This window comes from Nomascus leucogenys, chromosome 10 (genome assembly GCF_006542625.1).
Source record: "Nomascus leucogenys isolate Asia chromosome 10, Asia_NLE_v1, whole genome shotgun sequence".
Lineage (NCBI taxonomy): Eukaryota > Metazoa > Chordata > Mammalia > Primates > Hylobatidae > Nomascus > Nomascus leucogenys.
Genome location: NC_044390.1, coordinates 1283838 through 1308657, shown reverse-complemented (window position 1 = coordinate 1308657; position 24820 = coordinate 1283838). Strand labels below are relative to the sequence as shown.

The window sequence follows — 24820 nt, the reverse complement described above, 5'->3', positions numbered from 1 at the left end:
AGATATCTATAATATTGAGATTTCTTGTTTTCTTAACTGGTCTTAGGTTGAAAATTGATTTGATTTTCATTCTCCTCCCCCCTTCCCCCTCCCCCCACCATCCCAATCTTCTGCCTCTGCCGGATCTTCAGCTGGGTAGCATTTTGGTTTTGTTTGTTTTTTAACCTGGAGGATGTCCCCAAATATCAAAACCTAAACTTCTGATTCTTAGAAGTCCTCCCTTCGATGAGTTGCTAGTTTTATTTCTGAACATGAACTTACCAAAACATCCCCCAGAAATCCCCTGGTCTCAGACATAGCTCTCTATGCTTCCCATTCCATGGCAGCAACTCAGCCTAACTCATCCAAAGCAAAAAAGCAATCCCTTCTTGCTTAAGTGACACAAGGATCCCCAGATGAACAAGTAGCTGTATCACTCTTCAATTAAATGTAAATAATATTTACTTCTGGTGGAACCTCTCCTTCCTTGGAACAAAGGGCCCCCAACCAGCAGAATTTACAATTAAGAAGAAGTGGCCAGACACAGTGGCTCAAGACTGTAATCCCAGCACTTTGGGAGGCTGAGGCAGGCAGATCATAAGGTCAGGAGTTCAAGACCAGTCTGGCCAACATGGTGAAACCCTATCTCTACTAAAGATACAAAAAATTAGCTGGGTGTGGTGGTGCGTGCCTGTAATCCCAGCTACGCGGGAGGCTGAAGCAGGAGAATTGCTTTAACCCAGGAAGTGGAGGTTGCAGTGGGCTGAGATCATGCCATTGCACGCCAGCGTGGGCGACAGGGCGAAAAAAAAATATTAGCCGGGCGTGGTAGCGGGCACCTATAATCTCAGCTATTCAGGAGGTTGAGGCAGAAGAATCGCTTGAACTCGGGAGGCAGAGGTTGCAGTGAGCTGAGATTGCACCAGTGCACTCCAGCCTGGGTGACAGAGTAAGATTCTGTCTAAAAAAAAAAGAAAAGAAAAGAAAAGAAAGGAAAGAAGAAGAAGGGTAGCAGAAATTCTGTGAATGAGTTATTAGGTTCAAAAATGAGGATGCTCAATATATTCCATAGGTTCAGAAAAAAATTACGATGAAAAGAATTGTCAAATTTTGTAACTGATACTTGACCTGGTTAAATTTGAATTATTTCTAATTCCCTATGTATATGTGCAGTGAGATAAAAAATATTGTATGTGACATATTCATCATAAAATTATTTGTTGCTTATCTGAAATACATTCTAAATCGGGGTCCCCAACCCCTGGGGCCACAGATGAGTACTATGGTCTGTTAGGAATGGGGCCATATAGCAGAAGGTGAGTGGCATACTAGTGAGCATTGCTGCCTGATCCCCGCCTGCTGTCAGATCGACAGCAGCATTAGATTCTCATAGGGGTGCAAATCCTACTGTGAACTGCAGATGAGAGGGATCTAGGTTGTATGCTCCTTATGAGAATCTAATGCCTCTGAAACCATCTGCCCCCACACCCCTCTCCCTTGTCCATGGAAAAATTGTCTTCCACAAAACCGGTCCCTGGTACCAAAAAGTTTGGGGATCACAGTTCTAATGACATAACTCTTTCCCTGATAATTTGCTTCTATTTAACAATTCCTTGTTTTATAGAATTTGCTTACAGAATTCCTGCAGTTACAGTCTTGATGCCATTTATGTTGTGACAAACCTTCGTCATTTGTCATATTCAACTTATTTCATTCCTTTATCTATTAGACATTCATTAATGAGAAACACACTCAACAGTAGCATTCTGAGCCTAAAGACTCATGATGATAAACAGTGTAGAAAGCATTACAAACTCTATTATAATTATTCTACCATCTCCATCTGATTTTAACAAAAAAGTTATTTTGTCTCTTTCTTTGGAACTAGTTGAGAAAATCATGCACCTTCCAAAGTTAATATATATTTGACTGTCCACCATTTTCATTAGTCAATGGGCAATTACACAGAGTCGAAGACCTTCAAAGGGAATTGTAAATACTCCTCAGTAAGTTCATCATAAATTGTAAACTTGCATTTTGACATTTTTTGCCTTCAATATACTCAAAATATAGACAATAGCAACTTCTACAAGAGTTGAAAAACATTGTGGGTACAGTGGCTCATGCCTGTAATCACAGCACTTTGGGAGGCCTAGGCGGGCAGATCACTTGAGATCAGGAGTTCGAGACCAGTATGGCCAACTTGGCGAAACCCCATCTCTAATAGAAATATAAAAAATTAGCCAGGCATGGTGCCATGCGCTTGTAATCCCAGCTACTTGGGAGGCTGAGGCACGAGAATCATTTGAACCTGGGAGCCAGAGGTTGCAGTGAGCCGAGATTGCACCACTGCACTCCAGCTGGGTGACAGAGTGAAACTGTATCTTAAAAAAAAAAAAAGAAAGAAAAAAGAAAACACTGGAGAAAACGTTGGATTTTACAATGTAATGTCTGAGTCAGTTAGTCTACCATTTCATATACAAACTCATAACTAATTATAAACAGAGATGGAACCATTGAAAGCTTGCAAACTTTAAAATTATATTCATATAATTAAAATATAAGTAATAATTTATATTCAATTAAGAATAAATTGGGCCAGGTGCAGTGGCTCATGCCTGTAATCCCAGCACTTTGGGAGGCCGAGGCAGGTGGATCATGAGGTCAAGAGTTTGAGACCATCCTGGCCAACATGGTGAAATCCCATCTCTACTAAAAATACAAAAAAAATTAGCTGGGCATGGTGGTGTGCATCTGTAGTCCCAGCTACTTGGGAGGCTGAGGCAGGAGAATCACTTGAACCCGAGAGGCGGAGGTTGCAGTGAGCCAAGATCACACCACTGCACTCCAGCCTGGCGACAGAGCAAGACTCCGTCTCAAAAAAAAAAGAAAAGAATCAATTGATTTTGATATCTCAAGGAAAAAAAAGTGATGCTCCTCTTTGTCTGCAGGGCAGAGGTGTAGTTGTCAGGCAGTCTCCTCAAATAAAGCCAAAACTGCTATTATATGAGCTTTTAGGAAGGCTGGCCTTCAGGGATTGAGGACTTTCAGAAGCAGCAGAGTTGAAAGATTGATGGACTTTCAGGTGCGTTAGTGTAACTGCAACCATTTACCAACTGGCTTTCATAAACAGGATTACTGACAGGAGGCACTTGCGGATTAGTTGTTGCCAGCAGCCTGGGGCTGCCACTGATTGACCGTCTTTAGTACTGGGCCTTACCCACATTGGACAAATTTTAGAAGCTTGGCCTAACAATGATTTGCTTTATTTCTGGTTAATTACTGGGGTGAAGCTTTTGCCGACTAGCTGACTTTTAAAGCATATGTAAGCATCCCGAGTTATCTCTAATTTTTCTTTTTTTTTTTTTTTTGAGACGGATTCTCGCTCTGTCGCCCAGGCTGGAGTGCAGTGCCGCGATCTCGGCTCACTGCAAGCTCCACCTCCGGGGTTCACACCATTCTCCTGCCTCAGCCTCTCTGAGTAGCTGGGACAACAGGCGCCCGCCACCACGCCCGGCTAATTTTTTGTATTTTTAGTAGAGATGGGGTTTCACCGTGGTCTCGATCTCCTGACCTCATGATCCGCCCGCCTCGGCCTCCCAAAGTGCTGGGATTACAAGCGTGAGCCACCGCGCCTGGCCAAGTTATCTCTAATTAATGGTGGTTTCTTGTTTATGATTATGGATTTGGGGCAGAGATAAATTTTTTCCTTACTTGAACATAAACCAGCAACTTAATTCTCATTCCCCATTTTTGGTTTCCCAACAGCCAGAATTTGTAAGAAATCATATGCTATGGTTTGGATGTTTGTCTCTTCCAAAACTCATGTTGAAATTTAATTTCCAATGTTTGAAGTGGGGCCTAATGGGAGGTGTTTTGGTCATGAGGGCAGATCCTACATGAATGCTCCCACTTGAGGATGTGTAAATTCTCAATTAGTTCCCAAGAAAGCTGGTTGTTAAAAAGAGCCTGACACACTCCGCACCCACTGTCCTCCTCTCTTGCAATATGATTTCTTCGCATTATAGGTCTCTTTCATTTTCCACCATGAATAGAACCCGCCGAAGACTCTCACCAGATGCAGATGCCCGATTTTAAACTTTCCACACATCAACATTTTGAGCCAAATAAACATTTTTTTCTTTATAAATTACCAGCTTCAGGTATTCATTTATAGCAACGCTAACTGGACTAAGACATCCTAAGTATTATCTAGATATTTGTTTGTGAGGATATGATTTTCAACTCGTGTTGCCAATGAGTAATTTAACGGCCAGTTACAGTCTGAGTAAAATGTGTCTTCCACTGGTGATTCTTTGTGATATATTACAACCAGCTGATATGTAGGATATGTAGGCCATTCTGATAAGTCAATACAGGATTCAGGAAAAATCGTTAAATATAGGTCATATTCTTAAACTGTGCCCAGGTCTTAATTCATAATTAGCAATGACACAGAGAGGTCACTGCCATCAAAAGAAAAGATTAATGTTACAGTTGCCCTGGAAATAAGAGGCACTGAACACCACACAGGCCACAAGAAACCTTATTACATACAGAGACTGGAAAGCAGGAAGAGAAAAGAGAGTAACTGGAAGTATGTCTTTATAACTAAAGTGGCAGAGAATGATGAGGTAGAGATACCATCAATGGGCAGGAAGGAAAAACATACCTTAGTGTTTGTGGCTGGGGGGTTTTATATGAGTTTCATGCACTTGAGTAAGTGGCTTGCAAGAAAAAAAGTAAACAACTTTGGTTCTATTAGTTTGACCCTGTGATTAATGAATATCAAACAGACAAATACAGAATCTAAGAAAACACAGAACAGTCCTCTATACACATAGCAGCTGGGAAACCTATTCCCAGTGTGTCCCATGCACCTATCATTGATCTGAAACCCAATACATATGTGCTCATTGAACATTTACTAGAGAAGTAAATACACATCATCACACAGCTTCTCTGTTCATTTTTATCTTGTGGCAAGTCTTTCAGTTTATCATCTGTACTTACCCCTCTAAGCAGTTAATGAGCAATGTTTTCAAGTGTGTAAAAAAATTACATTTTGGAAACAAAAGCATAGTGTGTCCAAGTGTCCAGCAGAGCCACAGGTTCAACTTCATTCTCTGACTTCTCAGAATTTGCTGTCTCTCACTCAAACATTGAGATCTTATCTTTTTCTCACATCACAGATCGCTTTCTCTAGGGCTTCTGTTTTTTTTTTTTTCTTTTGGAGTAACCTACATAATTACTAATAGATTTCAGTAATTTTTTTTTACTTCACAAGTGTTTTTGACATTTTGACTCCCTGTGCAAATACAGTTGTAAACACAGGTGAAATTTTAAATCACTTCTGAGGAAGAAGATAACACCATGGAATTCCACACCTTTTTTGAAGATGTGCATATGCTTCAACTATGAAAATGGCAGACAATGTCCTGTCCAGAAATGGCATGTATCAGCTGCTCTTGAGAAATAAAAATAAAATTCTCAGCACCCCCTAACTGACTGAATGGATGCCTTGTTGACCATGAGAACCCTAGAATAACTTTGGAAGCTGAATTCACCACTATAGAGGAATGAGAAATCAGACACACCTCATTATATCCCCTACCTCACTACAATCATTAGGTTTTCTTCCCGAAAGGCTAAATAGAAATCACCCTTTTCAGAAGACTACTAGCTTGTCGTCCAAGGTACAGAACAGAGAGAAGATGAGATTATTCATTCCTTCATCCTTCTCTGAGACATCTGCTTTCTCTATTCCCTTTTCCCCTCACGTGTTTACTCCATCTTATGTAAAATGTAGATTTACTGGGCACTAACTAAAGTTTCACATGTCTGTAATCATTTGTCTCACTGCCAACCCCTCTTCCTTTTTAAGGAAAATGTATAATAAATACTAAACCTCCTAAGAACCTCTTTGGAAAAATCAGCCACAGATCCTTCTGTGACTTACATTTTTCTGGATGTGCCCTTAGGCTGGTCCAGTAAACCTCCATGATTTGTGACTTATGCCTCAATCACTCATTTTGGTCGTCACTCTCATTTTCAGATAGGATTGTGATTCTTAAAATAAATGAAAAATATCTTAGATATGAAGTCATAAGTATTATTAGAATAAAAGCGTTGCATCCTTCGTAGGAACACAATTGCTGACTCTACAGTCAGGTAAGATGTCTTCTCTTTGATCCAGAGGCATAGCTTCACCCTTTCAACCTACTTCAGTGTCTCCTGCCATCCTTCCTACAAATTCCAGTCCATAGCCCTAACTGTGTAGTCTTTCTTTCTTCTTCTGGGCCAAACATATTGAAGCTTACTAAACAGACGCCAAAGCGTAACTATATGTGTATTTGAAAAAGCAATAATATGGCTGGCAGGCATGAGTAGAGGCAGACTGCCTTTATGGTGTGGGGTGTCTCTTTGGACGTGTAGTTATTGGGAATTAGCTGTGCTTAATAGAGTCTTAAATAATAAGTTGGTAACATTTCTGTAAATATCCTACACTACAATCCAAAAAAATACCGTATGTTGCCTTTAAGAGCAAGCCAAGCCCCCTCCTGTCTTTGGAGTCGGGGACTCCGTTTCCCAGCTCCCCTGACAGTGCCACTGGGCCTTTATCTGCCATATAAGGACTGATTAACGCTCTAAGACAAGTCCGGAAGCGGTGTCGAAACTTCATAACCCAGAAGACACTGCAGCTCTCGGCGGCACGACTTACCGAATAAAGGCTTAGAAGGTGACGTTTGCGTGCGTGCGTGCGCACCGTTGGAAGGCGGGACTTCCGCCGTCCTCCTGGTGGTGGTCGTTTTGGTTCTCTCTGGTGTTTCACCAGCTCCGGCCTATGGCGCTGTCTGACGTCACCGAAGTGACGGAGCGGAAAAGCGCGAGAAGCGGCTTGGTTCCCACCGCGGAGAGGTGGGAGTGAGTCAACTGACAAGCGCTAGGGACAGTGGTGTCCTTGTCTTGCCTTCGTCGCCCCCGCCCCGCTCTTCCCTGGCTGGGCTGGCGGAGGCCTTGCTGATGAACCTGACTGAGGTGGGTGCCCCGTCCCAGGCTCCCCCGCCCAACCAGTCCTCCCAGTGCTGAAGCCCCCTGAAGGGGCCCTGCAGGTCAGGCCCCTTGTCCTGAAGAGAGGGGCGTTCCTGTGTGGGGTCCCCGTATCAGCCGATTTGATGCAGCCTCAGAGCTCCTGTCAGGGACCTCAGGTTCAGGGCATGAAGGCGCTGCCGAGTGGGCTGTGTTGGAGCGTCAGGGGCGTGTGTTGTTTCTGCGGGAAAGAGAGGGTTTTGTGAATTCTCGCTTGGAATGGCAACCTGAGCAGCTAGTAACCATGGACGGTTGTCAAGGGAGGGACAGTTGGAGGGGGCAGGTCCAGAGTTCGAAGTTTCAAGTTAGGAAAACCAGGTAAGGAATGGACACAGGGAGGCTGGCGAAAAGGCCCTGAGGCCACTGCAGTAGACTCAGGAGAATTATGGTTGGGGCTGGACCAGTGACAGTAGAGGGAGATGTGATGAGATTCTTCATAGGCCTGAAAGATAGGACCGGTAGGTTTTCCTGGTGCTTCAGTTATGTCTGAACAAAGGCAGTGAAGAACCGTTTCAAGTGTTTGTTTTGTTTTTTGTTTTCTGTTTGAACGTTTGAAAGAATGGAGTTGGGGAAGTCAGCATAAAGAGCAGATTTCCGGGAGAAGGTCACAGGTTGGATTTTGGACATGATGATTCTCAAATGTCTCAAGATGGATACGTCACACAGGCAGGTGGACATAAAGGTGTGTCTGAGGAAGGGGATTGGGTTGGCGATACCGGACGGATGGAGAGCGTGGACTGGGCCAGAGAATGGTCTGAAGAGCACAAAGAGTAGGGAGGTCTCTGGGGTTTTTTTTTTGTTTGTTTGCATAAATTTAAGGAGTCAAGTGCAGTTTTGTTATATGGATATATTTGCATAGTGGTGAAGTCTGGGCTTTTAATGTATCCATCGCCTGAATAATGTACATTGTATCCATTAAGTAATTTCTCATCACTCATCTTCGTCTCATCCTTCTACCTGTTTGGAGTCTCCATTTTCTGTCATTCCACACTCTGTGTCCATGTGTACACGTTATTCAGCTTCTACTTAGAAGTGAGAACATTTGGTATTTGACTTTCTGTTTCTGAGTTGTTTCATTTAATAATGGCCTCCAGTTCCATCCACATTGCTGTAAAAGACATAGTTTCATTCTTTTTTTTTTTTTTTGGTTTTTTTTTTTTGTGGCCTAGTGGTATTACCTTGTGTATATATATGCCACATTTTCTTTACCCAGTCATACATTGATGGACAGTTAGGTTAATTCCCTATCTTTGCTATTGTGAATAGTGCTGTGATAAAAATACATGTATGTTTTTTATATAATGATTTCTTTTCCTTTGGGTAGATGCCCAGTAGTGGGATTGGTGGATTTAACGGTAGTTCTATTTTCAGTTATTTGAAAAATCTTCATGCTGTTTTCCATTGAGGTTGTACTTACATTCTCACCAACAGTGTATAAGCTTTTTCTCTTCTCCATATCCTGGGCAACATTGGTTATTTTTTGACATTTAAATGATACCCATTCTGACTGGTGTAAGGAGATACTGTGGTTTTAATTTGAATTTGTCTGATGATTAATGATGTTGAGCATTTTTTTATATGCCTGCTTGCCATTTATATGTCTTCTTTTTGAAAAATGTCTGTCATGTGCTTTTTTTTTTTTTTTTTGAGATGGAGTCTCGCTCTGTTGCCCAAGCTGGAGTGCAGTGGCGTGATCTCGGCTCACTGCAACCTCCACCTCCCAGGTTTGTTCAAGCAATTCTCCTGCCTCAGCCTCCCAAGAAGCTGGGATTACAGGCATGAGCTATCACGCCCGGCTAATTTTGTATTTTTAGTAGAGACAGGGTTTCTCCATGCTGGTCAGGCTGGTCTCGAACTCCCGACCTCAGGTGATCTGCCTCAGCCTCCCAAGAAGCTTGAACGCGGGAGGCAGAGGTTGCAGTGAGCCAAGATCACGCCATTGCACTCCAGCCTGGGCAAGAAGAGCAAAACTCTGTCTCAAAATAAAATAAAATAAAATAAAATAGAATAAATAAAATTTCTAAAAGTGGTTCATAATTGGTTTGATGTTAATTTATCTCGTTTGCTTTCCTTGGAAAAAGTTAGTATCGCATCCTCTAAAATCTTAAGCTAAAAACATACATGAAAATTTCAAAACCCCACTCTTTCATTTGCATTGAACTCATGTACAAAACCATTAATCTTGGACCATAGCAGCTGATATATATAGTATATGCTACTGATGTTTGATACTAATATGAGCCCTGTGAGGGGGCAGCTATTCTTGCAATCTGTTTACAGATGGGGACACTGAAGCTGAGGTGGTTTCAGTTCTTTTCCATGGTCACAGAGCTGCAGCACTGAGGCCTGAGGAACTTTATTCAATGAATTGAGATCATTTTGCTCCCAGGCAGGGCAGACGAGGTGGTGGTCCATCTCAGCCTGAAGGATCCTTCCATGGCTGTCAATTTCTCATGGCCTTTCTCTTCCCTCAGGGTCCCCGGTGATGGCAGAAATGGACCCTACACAGGTGAGTAGAGTGTTTCCTACCATTCACCCACCCTGGTTATCTCCCAGATGGTTTTGGCAGGTGACAGAACCTCTTTTCCTGTCTTTCTCTTATGTCTGAAGAGTGGGTGGTTTCACCAGTTTCAGTATTACAAGTTGGCTGCTGGGTTACATAGACTGGTCCCCGTTGTTGAGAATTGATCTGATAAGATATGTTAGGGCCTCTTGGGCACAGGATTCAGAATGTTTCAATGTTTGGAGGAGAGACTGAGCTGGGTTTTTAGGTAACTGCAAATGTCTGTTACATCTGGTAGGAATAGGGAGCAGAGTGGGAGGTGGCTAGAGACACGCAAACATCAGGCCTGGAATGACAGCCTAGGTCCTGGGTCTCTAATCTAAGGGAAGTGGGAGATGGGGAAGATTTGAAGCAAAAGAGGTAGTGATAGGACCCTAGTTTAAGAGACTTTCTTTGGCTTCTGAGTGGAGGACAGACTGTGGAGGTGAGGGTAATGGCAGGGAGATCTGAGAGGATGCTCCTGTAGCAGTCTAGGTGGATGTTGGTGGTGGCTTGTCAAGAGCGGTCATAGCTTCAGTTTTAACTAGAGCTGCCCACATTTTATGATATAGAGAGTGAGGCAGCTGGGGAGGTGGGATAGAAGGGGAATCAGGAGTGGCTCCATGGTTTTTGTTTGGAAGCATAGATGCTCCATCAGCTAAGATGGGAGAAGTCAGCAATATTAGGAATTTTCAGAGTGAGTATGAGGAGTCAGTGTTTGTTCAGGTCACAGGTGTCTCCGAGACTCCTGGTGGAGGAGTTCAGGTTGGAGACGTCCACACTACGGTGGCTGTCGTATGGACCAGGATGAAGCCATGGATTCAGTTTAGGTGACAGCATCTCTAGGTTATGGTGGCAGTGCTGTTCGAAGACAGAGAATTGGAATGGGGCATGAGAACTGGGTCTCTTACTGGGTGCCTATGTGGTGGTGGAGGAGTCACTAGACAAATGAGGGAATGGGGTGTTTGTGGGGATGAGTGTATGTGAGATGGTGGAGTATAGGAGTGAGAAAGACTTCTGAAGGAGAGTGGACATTATGGGGTTGCTGAGGGGGGATAATAGAGTGAGACTGGAGAGTTGCTAAATATCAGTTGGCAGGAGGTGAGGATGGGAGTTGTATTAATCCGTTTCCATACTGCTGTAAAGAACTACCTGAGACTGGGTAATTTATGAAGAAAAGAGGTTTAACCTACTCACAGTTCTTCAGGCTTAACAGGAAGCATAACTGGGAGGCCTCAGGAAACTTACAATCCTGGCAGAAGGTGAAGGGGAAGCAAGGCACATCTTCCCATGATGGAGCAGGAGAGAGGGAGAGAATGAAGGGGGAAGAGCCACACACTTTTAAACAACCAGATCTCATGAGAACTTACTATTATGAGAAAGGCAAGGGGAAAATATGCCCTCATGATCCAGTCACATCCCACCAGGTGCCTCCCCTGACACGCGGGGATTACAATTCGACATGAGATTTGGGTGGGGACACAGAGCCAAACCATATCAGGAGTGGAAATGTGGAGGTCAGTACAGCTGGGCTTGGAATGAGGTTTTAGTGGAGAGCAATTTTCCTGACTGTTGATGGGACAGAGTGTACCATGAGGCAGGACACAGCTGAGAGTCTGTGAAGTCTTCACATGGTTTGGGCAGCTGACAGTGAAGTGAGAAACGGCCATGTAGGGAACCTTCAACCCAGGGCTTAGGGCTGCCCTTGGTGCTAGGGGACTTTGGTGTTCTAGGACAGGACTAGGAGTGAATTGGATGCCGAGCGTATTTGCCGTGCACCGCCTGCTTTCCGTGTGCAGAGTGGCCTGTTAGGAGGTGAAGGAAATGCCTGTGGTGTGGGCTGGGAGGTGTCTGTGGAATTGACAGGAGTGGAGGTGTGAGAGACGGGATTGGAGGGCTGTCCAAAGAGTGATGTGCAGGCAGGAGGAGTGTGAATGGAGGGTCCCAGGCCCTAGCCCTGGTAGCTCAAGGGAGGAGGATGAGTCTGAGTTTGGTTGTCTTGGGAGGCAAGATCTGGGTGACTCCATGCAAACTGGCTGGCAGGAGAGGATGGATCCCCCCGTGGGAGGCCCACATCCTAGAGGGTGCTTTTCTACCTTGTCCTTCACCTGTTTTCTCTGTGTGCTGGACACGGTAGCCAATGGAAATGGGGAGAGAAAAGTCACTCATGCTACCTGGATGTGGTTTCTCTTCCACACTGGGAGGGTGTGGAAGAGATTGAGCAAGGAATGGAGGTGTAGGGGACAGCGATGAGATCCTGGAGAGAGAAACGTAGCAGTCATTTTACCCATTGGGTTTTAATTTATGGATGTGAGTGATTGATGCTGGGGACAGGCAATGACTGAAAGAAGATATTTATTCTTTGCATTTCCCCAAGGAGGGTACATACCACATAACACAGGGCCACATGGTGAGGCACCAGATTCGGTCAGGAGGAAAATTGGAGTGAGGGGAAAGTTTAGTTTAGTCCACAGATGCTATTGGGGTTTGCAAGGGAAAGCAAGGCAGGGCTGGGTGTCAGGATAGTTTGGCTAGTTTAAATAATTCCAGGACACCTGGGCTATTGGGACTGTCCCTAGTTTTGCAGTACCTGGCCCTGGGTTGATTTAGAGCACAGGAAAATATTGGCTTGGTTTGAGAATGTGGGCCCAGGGTGGTAGGGGAGATGGAAACACATTTGGCTGTTAGTTTGGCCCTGTGTTTAATGGGTGGTAAATATAAGTAGAAAATAGAGAACTTAAGTAAATACAGCTTGAAAAGAAGCTGCTCATGTATTCATCTTTCCCAATTTGGCAGGGCCGTGTGGTCTTTGAGGATGTGGCCATATATTTCTCCCAGGAGGAGTGGGGGCACCTTGATGAGGCTCAGAGATTGCTGTACCGTGATGTGATGCTGGAGAATTTGGCCCTTTTGTCCTCACTAGGTAAGGCCCTCACACTTGCCCAGTATCCTGGGTTGGGCTGTGTTACCCCTTTTTACCCAAAGGCAGCTCTGCGTTTCCCACAGTGAGACTGTGGGTGCTGCTTCTTTTCCCTGTTTCTTGGCGTATATGCTGTGGGATGTAGGGCTGGGCTGTGTGTTCTGTACCCCCTGTTTCCTAGCATCCCCCTCCCTGCTGCTCTGAGGCTTACAAGAAAGGGCTCAGAAGCCAGAAATGTTGAATTTGGCATAGAGACCCCACCAGCCTTGTCTGTCCCTGGTCAGGTTACTCTGTCCAAACACATGAGACCTGTGTTCTGTTGTCCCCTTTCTCTTGCTGATATTTCTTGGTGCCTTCCTGTGCTTGGAATTTCAGGCACTGCTCTGATCACTAATTTTGGGGACTGCTCAGTTGACTGTGCAGGACGCAGGACTCTTCTGTGAAGTTCTTCTGATTATAGAACGTGGGATGCCGTGGGCTTGATCTCTCTGGGCATGTGCTCTTTACTCTTTTTCGCTTTCTTTCCCCTAGAGAGGGCCCTAGGCACCTGAGAGGGTGGATATTACTTCAACAATGGCATTAGAGGCTCAGGGACATGGCCCTGGTGCCTGGGAGTTGGGAAAAGGGTTGATGTCACAGCTGGGGTCAAATCACCCTGGGAACCTGTCCTGTGTTCACCATTGTTTGTTGCCAGGGCCACTGGCCACAGATTTCTATCTTTTCTTCCCCGTTATCATTTCCAGTATGATTCCTGGCCCCTGCACCTCCAGTGCCCCACAGTCTGTACTTCTGGGGCCACCACCCTTCACCCATTCTTTTCCACTGCTCCCTTTGAATGCCTGCCAACGCATGGCCTGTATTTAACATGGTGTGAGGTCTGCATGTATCCCTGAACACGAGCTCCTCGGTCACAGTCTGATCTCTCTGGGTTTGGAGAGAACCTTCTACACACTGCTTGCCAGTCTCCAGCAACCATGGCCTGTTGATGGCTGTTTTCAGAGGAGTGAGTTGGAGACCCTGCCTTCTCTCTCTGTACCATACCCCTCCCTTGTATGCTTACCATCATCAGGGCTCTCCCATTATGGGGCCTTGCCAGGCCCAGTCATGCATAGTGGACCCTCCTCTCACTGGCCTTAATGTCCATGATGTCCCCAATCCCATGGCCTTATTTGTGTCTGTGCCTGACACACATTTGTGATGGAGCTGCTTCCTCCCACCAGAGTCAACATGCACTTCTCCAGCATTTCTGTTCTGACAGGTTCTTGGCATGGAGCTGAGGATGAGGAGGCACCTTCACAGCAAGGTTTTTCTGTAGGAGTGTCAGAGGTTACAACTTCAAAGCCCTGTCTGTCCAGCCAGAAGGTCCACCCTAGTGAGACATGTGGCCCAACCTTCAAAGACATTCTGTGCCTGGTTGAGCACGATGGAATTCATCCTGAACAAGACATATATATTTGTGAGGCAGAGCTTTTTCAGCACCCAAAACAGCAAATTGGAGAAAATCTTTCCAGAGAGGATGATTGGATACCTTCAGGTGGGAAGGACCACAGAGTGCACATGGAAGAGGAGATCTTCACATGCATGGAGGGCTGGAAGGACTTATCAGCCACCTCATGCCTTCTCCAGCACCAGGGCTCTCAAAGCGAGTGGAAGCCATACAGGGACACAGAGGACAGAGAAGCCTTTCAGACTGGACAAAATGATTACAAATGTAGTGAATGTGGGAAAACCTTCACCTGCAGCTATTCATTTGTTGAGCACCAGAAAATCCACACAGGAGAAAGGTCTTATGAATGTAACAAATGTGGGAAATTCTTTAAGTACAGTGCCAATTTCATGAAACATCTGACAGTTCACACTAGTGAAAGGACTTACGAGTGCAGAGAATGTGGAAAATCCTTTATGTACAACTACCGACTCATGAGACATAAGCGAGTTCACACTGGAGAAAGGCCTTATGAGTGCAACACATGTGGGAAATTCTTTCGGTACAGCTCCACATTTGTTAGACATCAGAGAGTTCACACCGGAGAGAGGCCGTATGAGTGCAGGGAATGTGGGAAATTCTTTATGGACAGCTCCACACTCATTAAACATCAGAGAGTTCACACCGGAGAAAGACCTTATAAGTGCAATGATTGTGGGAAATTTTTTAGGTATATCTCCACACTCATTAGACATCAGAGAATTCACACTGGAGAAAGGCCTTATGAGTGCAGTGTATGTGGGGAATTGTTTAGGTACAACTCCAGCCTCGTTAAACATTGGAGAAATCATACTGGAGAAAGGCCTTATAAATGCAGTGAATGTGGGAAATCATTTAGGTACCACTGCAGACTCATCAGACACCAGAGAGTCCACACGGGAGAAAGGCCTTATGAGTGCAGCGAATGCGGGAAATTCTTTCGTTACAACTCTAACCTCATTAAACATTGGAGAAATCACACTGGAGAAAGGCCTTATGAGTGCAGAGAGTGTGGGAAAGCCTTTAGCCACAAGCATATACTTGTTGAGCACCAGAAAATCCACAGTGGAGAAAGACCTTATGAGTGCAGCAAATGCCAGAAGGCCTTTATTAGGAAGTCTCACCTGGTTCATCACCAGAAAATCCACAGCGAAGAGAGGCTTGTGTGCTCCATGAATGTGGGGAATTCTTTAGCTAAAACTCCAACCTCATTAAACATCAGAGATTTCACAATGGAGAAAGTTTACCATTGACTATTGTAATTGGGTAGTAATGTTATATAAATTCCACATTTTTATGCAACTAATCTCCAGAACATTTTTCCTCTTACAAAAAAAGTAAAATGCTGTACCCATTAACAACAACTCATTCCCCTTCCCTACTTCCCCAGAAATGTCTCAACTATGTTTCTATACTCTGTATCTATGAATTTGATATCTATTGGTACCTCATATAAGTGGATTCATACAGTATTTATCTGTTGAGACTGGCTTATTTCACTTAGGATAAGGTCTTCACGGTTCACCCACGTTGTATAATGTGTCAGAATATCCTTCCTTTTTAGGTGAAATAATATTCTATGATTTTATATACCACATTTATTTATCCATTCATCTGTCAGTGGATGCTTGGGCTACATCCACCTTTTGCCTATTGAAATAATGCTGCTATGAAGATGAGTGTACAAGTGTCTATTCAAGATTCTACTTTGAATTCTTGTAGGGTATATACTCAGAAATGGTGGTGCTGGATCATATAGGATTTCCTTTTTTTTTTTTTTTTTTTTGCGAGACAGAGTCTTGCTCTGTCACCCAGGCTGGAGTGCAGTGGTGTGATCTCGGCTCACTGCAAGCTCCGCCTCCTGGGTTCATGCCATTCTCCTGCCTCACCCTCCCGAATAGCTGGGACTACAGGTGCCTGCCACCACACCTGGCTAATTTTTTTGTATTTTTAGTAGAGACGGGGTTTCACTGTGTTAGCCAGGATGGTCCTGATCTCCTGACCTTGTGATCCGCCTGCATTGGCCTCTCAAAGTGCTGGGATTACGGGCGTGAGCCACCGCGCCTGGCCAGGATTTCTATTTTTAATATTTTTGGGAAAATTTTTTCCATAGTACCTGTGCCATTTTACGTTCCCACCAGCAGTGCACAAGGATTGCAATCTATATACATCCCCACCAACATTGTTCATGTTCTGTTTCTGTTTTTGGGGTTTTTTGTAGTGCCTTTTGTTTTGGATAGCAGCTATCCTGTTGGATGTGAGGTGGAATCTATAGTGTCTTTCATTTTTATTTTGTGAATGATTAATGATGTTGAAGATCTTTTCATGTGCTTGTTAGGCATTCATGTATCTGGAAAATTATTCAAGTCTTTTTTTCCATTTTTAATGGGACTATTTGCTTTTTGTTGTTGAGTTGTAGAAGTTCTTTATACATTCTGGATATTAACTCCTTACCAGATATATGCTTTTTACATATTACCTCCCAGTCCATAGGTTGCTTTTCGCTCTGCTGATTGTGTCCTTTGATGAAATTTTAAATTTTGATATACTGTTGACCCCCTCTGTCTGTGGGTTCTGTATTCACGGATCAAAGCAACCATAGATCAAAAGTATTTGGAGCATCCATGGATTGCACTGATCATTAATCAAAAATATTTGGAAAACAAAAAGAATAGTTGCATCTGTACTAAACATGAACATTTTTTCTTGTCATTATTCCCTAAACCATATAGTATAATAAATATTTACATAGCATTTACATTGTATTAGAAGTTATAAATAACCTAGTGATAATCTATATAGGAAGATGTGTATAGGTTATATGCAAACACTATGCCTTTTTATGTGAGGGACCTCTTGAGCATCAGATGATTTTGGTATCCACAAGGGGTCCTGGAATCAGTCCCCCATGGACACCAAGGGATGACTGTAGTCCATTTTATCTATTTTTACTTCTGTTACCTGGGCTTTGATGTTATATATATAAAAAATTAGTATCAAATCCAATGCCAAGCATTTTCCCTATGTTTTATTCTAAGAATTTTATATTTTTAGGTCTTACATTTAGGTCTTTTTTTTTTTTTTCTTTTGGAGACAGAGTCTTGCTCTGTCACCCAGGCTGGAGTGCAGTAGTGGAATCTCAGCTCACTGCAACCTCCACCTCCTGGGTTCGAGCCATCACCCCACCTCAGCCTCCCAAGTAGCTTGGATTACAAGTGTATGCCACCACACACCTGGCTAATTTTTATATTTTTAGTAGAGATGGGGTTTTGCCATGTTGGCCAGGCTGGTCTTAAACTTCTGGCCTTAAGTGATCCCCCTCCCTCGGCCTCCCAAATTGCTGAGATTACAGGCAGGAGTTGTAATGCACTGTGCCTGGCTACATTTAGATATTTAATCTGCTTGGGGTTCATTTTTGCATATGGTTTAAGGCAAAAGTCCACTTTATGTGGCTATCCAGTTTTCCAAGCACCATTTGTTAAAAAGAGCGTCTTTCCTCTGTTGAGTAGTCTTAGCACACTTGTGAAAATCATTTGTCCATATATGCCATGGTTTATATGTGGATTCTCTATCTTATTGGTCATATGTCAGTACCACACGTTTTAGGTGTGTGTGTGAGACTCAGTTTTGAGGACAAGACTAGTGGGCTTTCACACTCCAGACTGCTGTATTCCAGCCCAAATTATTCAAATTAACCAATCCATGGGGAACATGGAAAACATAGCTAATGCAATTCCCTTGCCTTACCTAAGTTGTCCCCTGCAGCCTCGGGTTGCTGTTACTCTGTCTCAGATGCAACCCTCTGTGGGACCCTACCCAAATTCTCTCATTCTTAGCTATAGGTAATAAATAGTTCTGATTTTGTGTATCCAAGTGACATTGGCTTGTTTCTTGCTATCAGAAGAACCCAGAAAGGTATTATGAATCTAGTGAATGTTGGAAAGTCTTTAGCCATTAGTGTAACCTCATTTCGTGCCAGCAAGTTCACCCTAGAGAAAAGTAGAAGTGAAGGCAATGCCATCTTTCCTTGTTAACATAATTAACTCAGTAGAGCAATGCTTTGGAGATTAGCTTTTTAGGGAGAGAGCCAGCAGTTGAGCCTCCTGCATCTAAACATCCACACTAGGGATATTGTCTATACTGCCAGATATATGGGAAGATTTTGTGAACTGTGTTGCACTTTGCAACTTGATTGGGGCCTTTGCCAGAGTTATGCCCCTGCCAGCACCTATTTTAAAAAGTCATCTCTTTTCTACCAACTGGCAAAGAGCCATGGTGTGTAGCATTTTAGTCACATTAAAATGCAGTTATGGCAGCATGCTGTGTTCTCTAGCTGAAGAATTCACTAGTCACTTGAACACTTTGGAGTCCTCACCCCCTCTCCTATGACTGATTAGGGCATAGACATCAGCCTTGGACAGAAGACATGGACTGGCTTTGGCAGGCAGATTGCAGAAATTTCCTTTCTCCAGGGGAAAGTATTGGTTATCTCATTGATAGTGGTAGGAGGCAGATAAATTGCTAGGCAGACTAAGTACAGGTCCCTGGTGAAACCCAAACTTCAAGCCAACGACAGTTTAAAGCCTGAAAATTGAGCTGCCAGTTCCAAATAGAGTCCATGACTGGAGTGAGAATTTCCTCAATGCCTTTTAGCCAATCAAATGGTGCTTTTTCCAGGCCCACCCATGGACCAATCAGTACGCAGTCCCCATTCTGAGCCCATAAAAACCCTGGGCCCAGCTACACATTGGGCTGCCCACTTTCAGGTCCCCTCTTGTTGAGAGCTTTTCTGCCACTCAATAAAGTTCCCTGCCTTGCTCACTCTCTGGTGTCCACATAATGTCATTCTTCTTGGTCATGGGACAAGAACTCGGAAACTGCCAAATGGCAGGTGTGAAAGGAGCTGTAACACTGTAGCCCTCCTGCCTTCCACCAGCCCCAGGCAACCACCCCATGTGACAGGAAGCAGCGGCAGCAGGGCCAGGCCAGCCCATGAGCCGTGTGCTGGAGCAGGGTGGCAGGACCAAACAAGCTGTGACACACCCCCATTCACTGAAGTGTGTGGATGGTGGGAATGGACGAGCTGTAACACAAATGAGCTGTAATGCTTCCTTGGGGCTCAGACATTGGGATTCCCTGAGCAAAAGCTGTAACACCCCTTGGGGCTCTGTGGTTGCTGGTGTCTGAGTTTTTGGGCGCTGCCATGTCCTCCTTGTCCAGATACCAGCTTCCAAGGCAGAAGCCGGTTGCAGCACACCTGGACCAGCTGTAGGCCAAGCACAGAGCCATGGTGGGCACAGGATCTGGCTGGTAGCATGAGCCAAGCACAGCCTGTTGGACTGAGTTAGTGGAGTGAGCCCAGCAGGCCAAGTGATGTCTGGGCAGAAGTGCTTCGGCCATGGAGGTTTCTGGCTGGTGAAATGGCACTGAAAGTATCCTGTGTCATCATGACACTTGGGATGGAGTTTTCCAACCTGCCAGCCACCCACACTGTGAACTCCTTCTCACCCCTAATGCACACACATACCCTGGTTGGTTTTGTGATAATAAAGGTCACATTGTTTAACCTACATTAACTCTTGGAAATCTAGTCACCGTATGCAGTGGGTTTTGAACAGAATTGGTCTCTGCTAGAATGAAAGCATGAATGGTTTTTTGTGGGACCTTTACTTTGTGAGCTCCAGAGGGAGTAGTAGGAAGCAAAAGATCAGCTTGTATGCAGATTTGGACCAATTTGCATTGCCATGAGAAGCCTCCTGGGAAAGTCTGAAGGACTTTTGCACAAAATCTCAAGCCCGGAGTACAAAGATTATTTGTATTCAGAAGAGTACAATTTGAGGAGAAAACAGTTGCCTTGATGTTTAAGGCACCAGGCAACAGTATGCACTGGGTATTCCTACCCATATTTCCCATATTTTCCCTGCACTGATGAGGGATAGCTGTTTCTTGTGAACTGCTGGAAGCTATGGGTCCTGAAGTAAAACACTATCTGGGTATATGTTCCTGGCTGTTGACCTTTAGGGCCAGATGGAAGCCATATTCTTTTTTTTTTTTTTTTTTTTTTTTTTTTTTGAGACGTAGTCTTGCTCTGTTGCCCAGGCTGGAGTGCAGTGGGATGATCTCAGCTCACTGCAACCTCGCTTCCTGGGTTCAAGCAATTCTGCCTCAGCCTTCTGAGTAGCTGGGACTATAGGTGCACGCCACCATGTCCGGCCGGCAAATTTTTGTATTTTTATTAGAGATGGGGTTTCATCATATTATATTGGCCAGGCTAGTCTCGAACTCCTGACCTCATGACCTGCCCACCTCGGCCTCCCAAAGTGCCAGGATTAGAGGCGTGAGCCACTGCACCTGGCCGGAAGCCATATTCTATAATAAATAGTGGTTGGATTAACAGGACATGGGAGAGACTGCAGTAGAGTGGATGAGTCTTCTCTAAAGGAGCACTCACAAATGTCCCAGTAACTATGGCTGTGTGGGGTGGGGTATTACAGGAATTCCAAAGACCTAAGGACTTGTGTACCTCCTGTAGCCAAGGTCAATGTCAGAGCAACTAAATCAATGATTTTATGAATTCCTGTAGCCTCCCTGGACTATAAATTTCAAACCATAGTTGCATCATCTACATAGGGATGGGCCTTGAGCCTTCCCTAAAGATAAAAAGCCTACATAGCCTGTGCTGCCCCATCACCTGTGTGTTGGAACATCTTCCTTGTTTCAAGCTAAATGAGTGCTTTTTTGTTCTGTTGAAGTGTGTCATGTCATGCCTGGTGAATTAATAAATCTGTCCTCTGCAACTGACAGGGTTCTTCCACTGTGGAACAAGAGGGTTGTGTATAGGTTGTGTTTAACTAACAGAGTTAATTAAACCTTTTTACTTTAAAAATTACTCAGTCTTGGGCCGGGCGCAGTGGCTCACGCCTGTAATCCCAGCACTTTGGGAGTCTGAGGCAGGTGGATCATGATGTCAGGAGATCGAGACCATCCTGGCTAACACAGTGAAACCCTGTCTCTACTAAAAATACAAAAATTAGCTGGGCACGGTGGCAGGCACCTGTAATCCCAGCTACTCGGGAGGCTGAGGCAGGAGAATCATTTGAGCCCAGGAGGTGGAGATTGTGGTGAGCCGAGATCGCACCATTGCACTGCAGCCTGGGCAACAAGAGCGAAACTCCATCTTTTTTTTTTTTTTTTTTTTTTTTCGAGACGGAGTCTCGCTCTGTCGCCCAGGCTGGAGTGCAGTGGCGCTATCTCGGCTCACTGCAAGCTCCGCCTCCCGGGTTCACGCCATTCTCCTGCCTCAGCCTCCCAAGTAGCTGGGACTACAGGTGCCCGCCACCACGCCCAGCTAAGTTTTTGTATTTTTAGTAGAGAAGGGGTTTCACTGTGTTAACCAGGATGGTCTCAGTCTCCTGACCTCGTGATCCGCCCGCCTCGGCCTCCCAAAGTGCTGGGATTACAGGCATGAACCACCGTGCCCGGCCACTCCATCTTAAAAAAATTAAAAAAATAGTTTATCTCTCTATTTTTGAATTTACTTTTGTTTGTGGGGGTTTTGAAGATGTATCAATCGTTTTGGTTGAGTAGGGCACTTTAGCTTTACTTCTGAGTGCACCCAGCAGTAAAGTTTTTTTTATGATTTCCTTGGCTTTCAACAGTTCAAGTGGTTTTCTCAAGTGTGTTAGGGTACACACTGTTAGTTATTAGTGGAGGTTTTGGTAAAGTTGTGCTGGGAACAGAATGCCAGATGAGCTTATCTTCAGGCTTCAGCAGTACTGATGGTGAGCTACGTATGTTTATCCTCGTGCTTTGTGGTGCTGAATGTTGGTACCTGTGTTGGCAGTTCTAGGCAGGCTGATTCTTTGGCCTCTGGTTGGCTTTCTTAGATGCTGGTTGTGATAGCAGTGTACCAAGCATGCGAGTGCACTCTTGAGCCCCTGGGCTGCTGGTGTGGCATCCGTGATGGTGGTGGCAGTGGTGCGAAACTCTTCTGGGTCGCACTTGCTGTGCTCATTAGCAGTGGTTGCAGTGGGCTCTGTGGGCCAGCCACTAGACCAGCAGATGGCGCTTGCAGGCAGTAGATGGCTCAAGTGGGCGCAGTAGGGTATTTAGGCCTAACCTCAGCGCCCTAGGAGGAGTGCTCAGGTGTTTCACATGGTGGACTAGGTTGTGCAATCTCTGGGGGATTTTAAAAGTTTATTTTGCAGTTGAGAATGGGATGTTTAGAATTTTTGTCTCCCACAGATTAAAGGTAGAGTATGGGGAAAAAACAAGCAAAACTGGGAGTTTAAAGAAAAGGAGAGAGAAGAAAAAGAAATGAAGATACAATAATACAGAAAGAACAGAGGAGAAAACTTTATTTATATTTAATACCTATGATGTGACATGCCCGGAGTTAGGAGCATTCATAAGCACCATCTCATATTATCCTCCAACTAAGCTACACATGTCAGAAAAAATTAAAATTAACAAAGGTCAACAGGGAGTAAGAAATAGAAAATGGAAAGGAAAGAATTTTGGAGTGAGACCTACAAAATGATCTCAGAATTTACCCTCTGATAAGTCTTTCTTTGATCCCAGAGTGCACAAAATATTACATGAAAAAACGAATTAATATAATTACAACTAAATTTCAAGCTTTCTATTTCATAAAGATTATGAGTCAAAATTGAGTGAGTTCAGGGACTCAGAGAAGACATTTAAAATATCTAAATGTGCCCAGTTTTACGGTTTTAGGCATGCGAGTTTTAGATTTTTTTGCTTTTTTCTTGAGACAGGGTCTCTTTCACCCAGGCTGGAGTGCAGTGGCATGATCTTCACTCACAGCAGCCTCCACCTCTCAGGTTCAAGCAATCCTCCCACTGCAGCCTCCCCAGTAGCTGGGACTACAAGTGCGCACTACCATGCTTGGCTAATTTTTAACTTTTTGGTAGAGACGGGGATCTCACTATACTGCCCAGGCTGGTCTCAAACTCCTAGACTCAGATGATCCTCCCACCTCCACCTTTCAAAATACTGGGATTACAGGCATGAGCCACTGTGCCCAGCCAAAGTTTCAGATTCTTCTTAAAGGAATAAAGTCAGAGATCTTAGAAATGAACTAAAGCACGAGCATACAACAAACGAGAGAAAAATCAGATGGTTATCAAGAATATGAATGGATATTCAAACTCGTTGGTGTTAGAGAAATGCAAATTAGATATTATTGCATGTTACTTTAAGTTCTATAAATTACTATACTATGGAAAGAAATATGGGGTGATGTAGCTGCAATCATGTATATGTCATGGAAGAGTCAAAGACTGTAGCAGTTTCATAAAGCAATCTGCTCAGGTACTGTAAAAAAAAGATTTTCTAGATTATCATGTGACACAGAAAGCCTGTTTCTGGTATATCTCTCAGTCTAGTCCATAAATTCTTATGTGAGAGAAGTTTTCTCACAATACTGTTCAAGGCAGCAGGGACATGGGGACAATATGTTGTAGCATTAAGTGTAAGAGGAGGACCAAAGACATCTATGAGTGAAGTAGAAGACTGAATGTCCACACTAAAGTACAACAGGGCAGTTACTAGCATTTAAGTAGACTTCGACACAGGAGTATATATACATATTAAATACACATTTTTAGTACCAAGAAAGGGATAGAGAAGTCTGTAGTACAGTACAATTAAACTACACAAAAAGTAACAGTGTTCCTCTTTGTAAAATACTTGTAAATACAAAAACACACAACAGACCTTTAGAATCGTTGTTTACAAGTGGTGGGGTGATGAAGTGTGAGGAACAGAAATGAGTGGAAACACATCAGAACATTGGACAAGATGAGGTCCTTTTGGGGACATAAGGAGGGAATGCCCTCTCACTGTGCAGAGCCTCCTGGGCCATTGTCACCATACAGCTGCTCGTTACATGAAAGTGGAATTTCAAAAGGTAGCGAAACATCTAATAAGATATATTAAAAGGGCTGGGCACGGTGGCTCACGCCTCATGCCAAATCCCAGCACTTTGGCAGGCCAAGGAGGGTGGATCATGAGGTCAGGAGTTCAAGACCAGCGTGGCCAACGTGGTGAAACCCTGTCTCTACTAAAAATACAAAAATTAGCCAGGCGTGGTGGTGCACACCTGTAGTCCCAGCTACTCAGGAGGCTGAGGCAGGAGAATTGCTTGAACCCAGGAGGCAGAGGTTGCAGTGAGCTGAGATCGTGTGACTGCACTCCAGCCTGGGCAACAGAGCGAGACTCTCTCTCTCTCTCTCTCTCTCCATATATATATATTCAAAGATATGTGGCCTGTCACCAAGTATTAGATGGATGTTTGGGCCAGGCGAGGTGGCTCATGCCTGTAATCCCAGCACTTTGGGAGGCTGAGGCGGGTGGATCACCTGAGGCCAGGAGTTCAAGACCAGCCTGGCCAACATGGGGAAACCCCGTCTCTACTAAAAGTACAAAAATCAGCCAGGCGTGGTGGCCATGCCTGTAATCCCAGCTATTCAGGAGGCTGAGGCAGGAGAATCGCCTCAACCTGGGAGGCAGAGGTTGCGGTGAGCCGAGATCACGCCATTGCACTCCAGCCTGGGCAACAGAGAGAGACTCTATCTCAAAAAAAGAAAAATAAAGTTTGTTTAGTTTCTCTTGGTAAATATCTAGAAATAGAATTGTAAGATGGTAGGGATGTATTGTTGGTAAACGATTAACATGTTTTTAATTTTCAATTTTTTCAGAGACGGGGATCTCACTATATTGCCCAAACTGGTTTTGAACTTATGAACTCAAGTAATCCTCCCGTCTTAGCTTCCATGTAGCTGGCACTCCCGAACAGCTTTAA

The 24820-nt window shown here is 44.3% G+C and overlaps 2 protein-coding genes across 5 annotated transcripts in view; both read left to right on the top strand.

The window, feature by feature from the left end:
* The first annotated feature begins 6773 nt into the window (after positions 1-6773).
* ZNF548 (zinc finger protein 548) lies at positions 6774-15793 on the top strand. 2 transcript variants are annotated; one of them, XM_003277251.4, is made up of 4 exons: positions 6774-7017; positions 9543-9577; positions 12407-12533; positions 13789-15793. In XM_003277251.4, exons 2-4 carry the CDS (start codon positions 9554-9556, stop codon positions 15246-15248), a joined length of 1611 nt encoding a protein of 536 aa, XP_003277299.2. In that variant the 5' UTR covers positions 6774-7017; positions 9543-9553; the 3' UTR covers positions 15249-15793. The 2 variants fall into 2 exon arrangements, with proteins under 2 accessions (XP_003277299.2, XP_030675369.1); XM_030819509.1 differs by having other exon boundaries at positions 7012-7750.
* The window catches only part of LOC105737513 (zinc finger protein 17), a 30971-nt gene continuing 12937 nt past the window's right edge, over positions 6787-24820 (top strand). For 2 of the 3 annotated variants that reach the window (XM_030819508.1, XM_030819506.1), the window contains exons 1-3: positions 6787-7017; positions 9543-9577; positions 12407-12533. The gene's annotated coding sequence lies outside the window, so the exon portion shown is untranslated. The remainder of the gene's footprint in view (positions 7018-9542; positions 9578-12406; positions 12534-24820) is intronic. The other variant, XM_030819507.1, reaches the window with a different exon arrangement.

Bases quoted from the DNA above. Each gene is read 5' to 3' on its own strand.
- ZNF548 (XM_030819509.1), top strand. From the start codon at position 7,708: ATGTCTCAAGATGGATACGTCACACAGGCAGGTGGACATAAAG. The intron at 7,751-9,542 runs GTGTGTCTGAGG...CTCTTCCCTCAG, and splicing joins ACAGGCAGGTGGACATAAAG to GGTCCCCGGTGATGGCAGAA. The intron at 12,534-13,788 runs GTAAGGCCCTCA...CTGTTCTGACAG, and splicing joins GGCCCTTTTGTCCTCACTAG to GTTCTTGGCATGGAGCTGAG.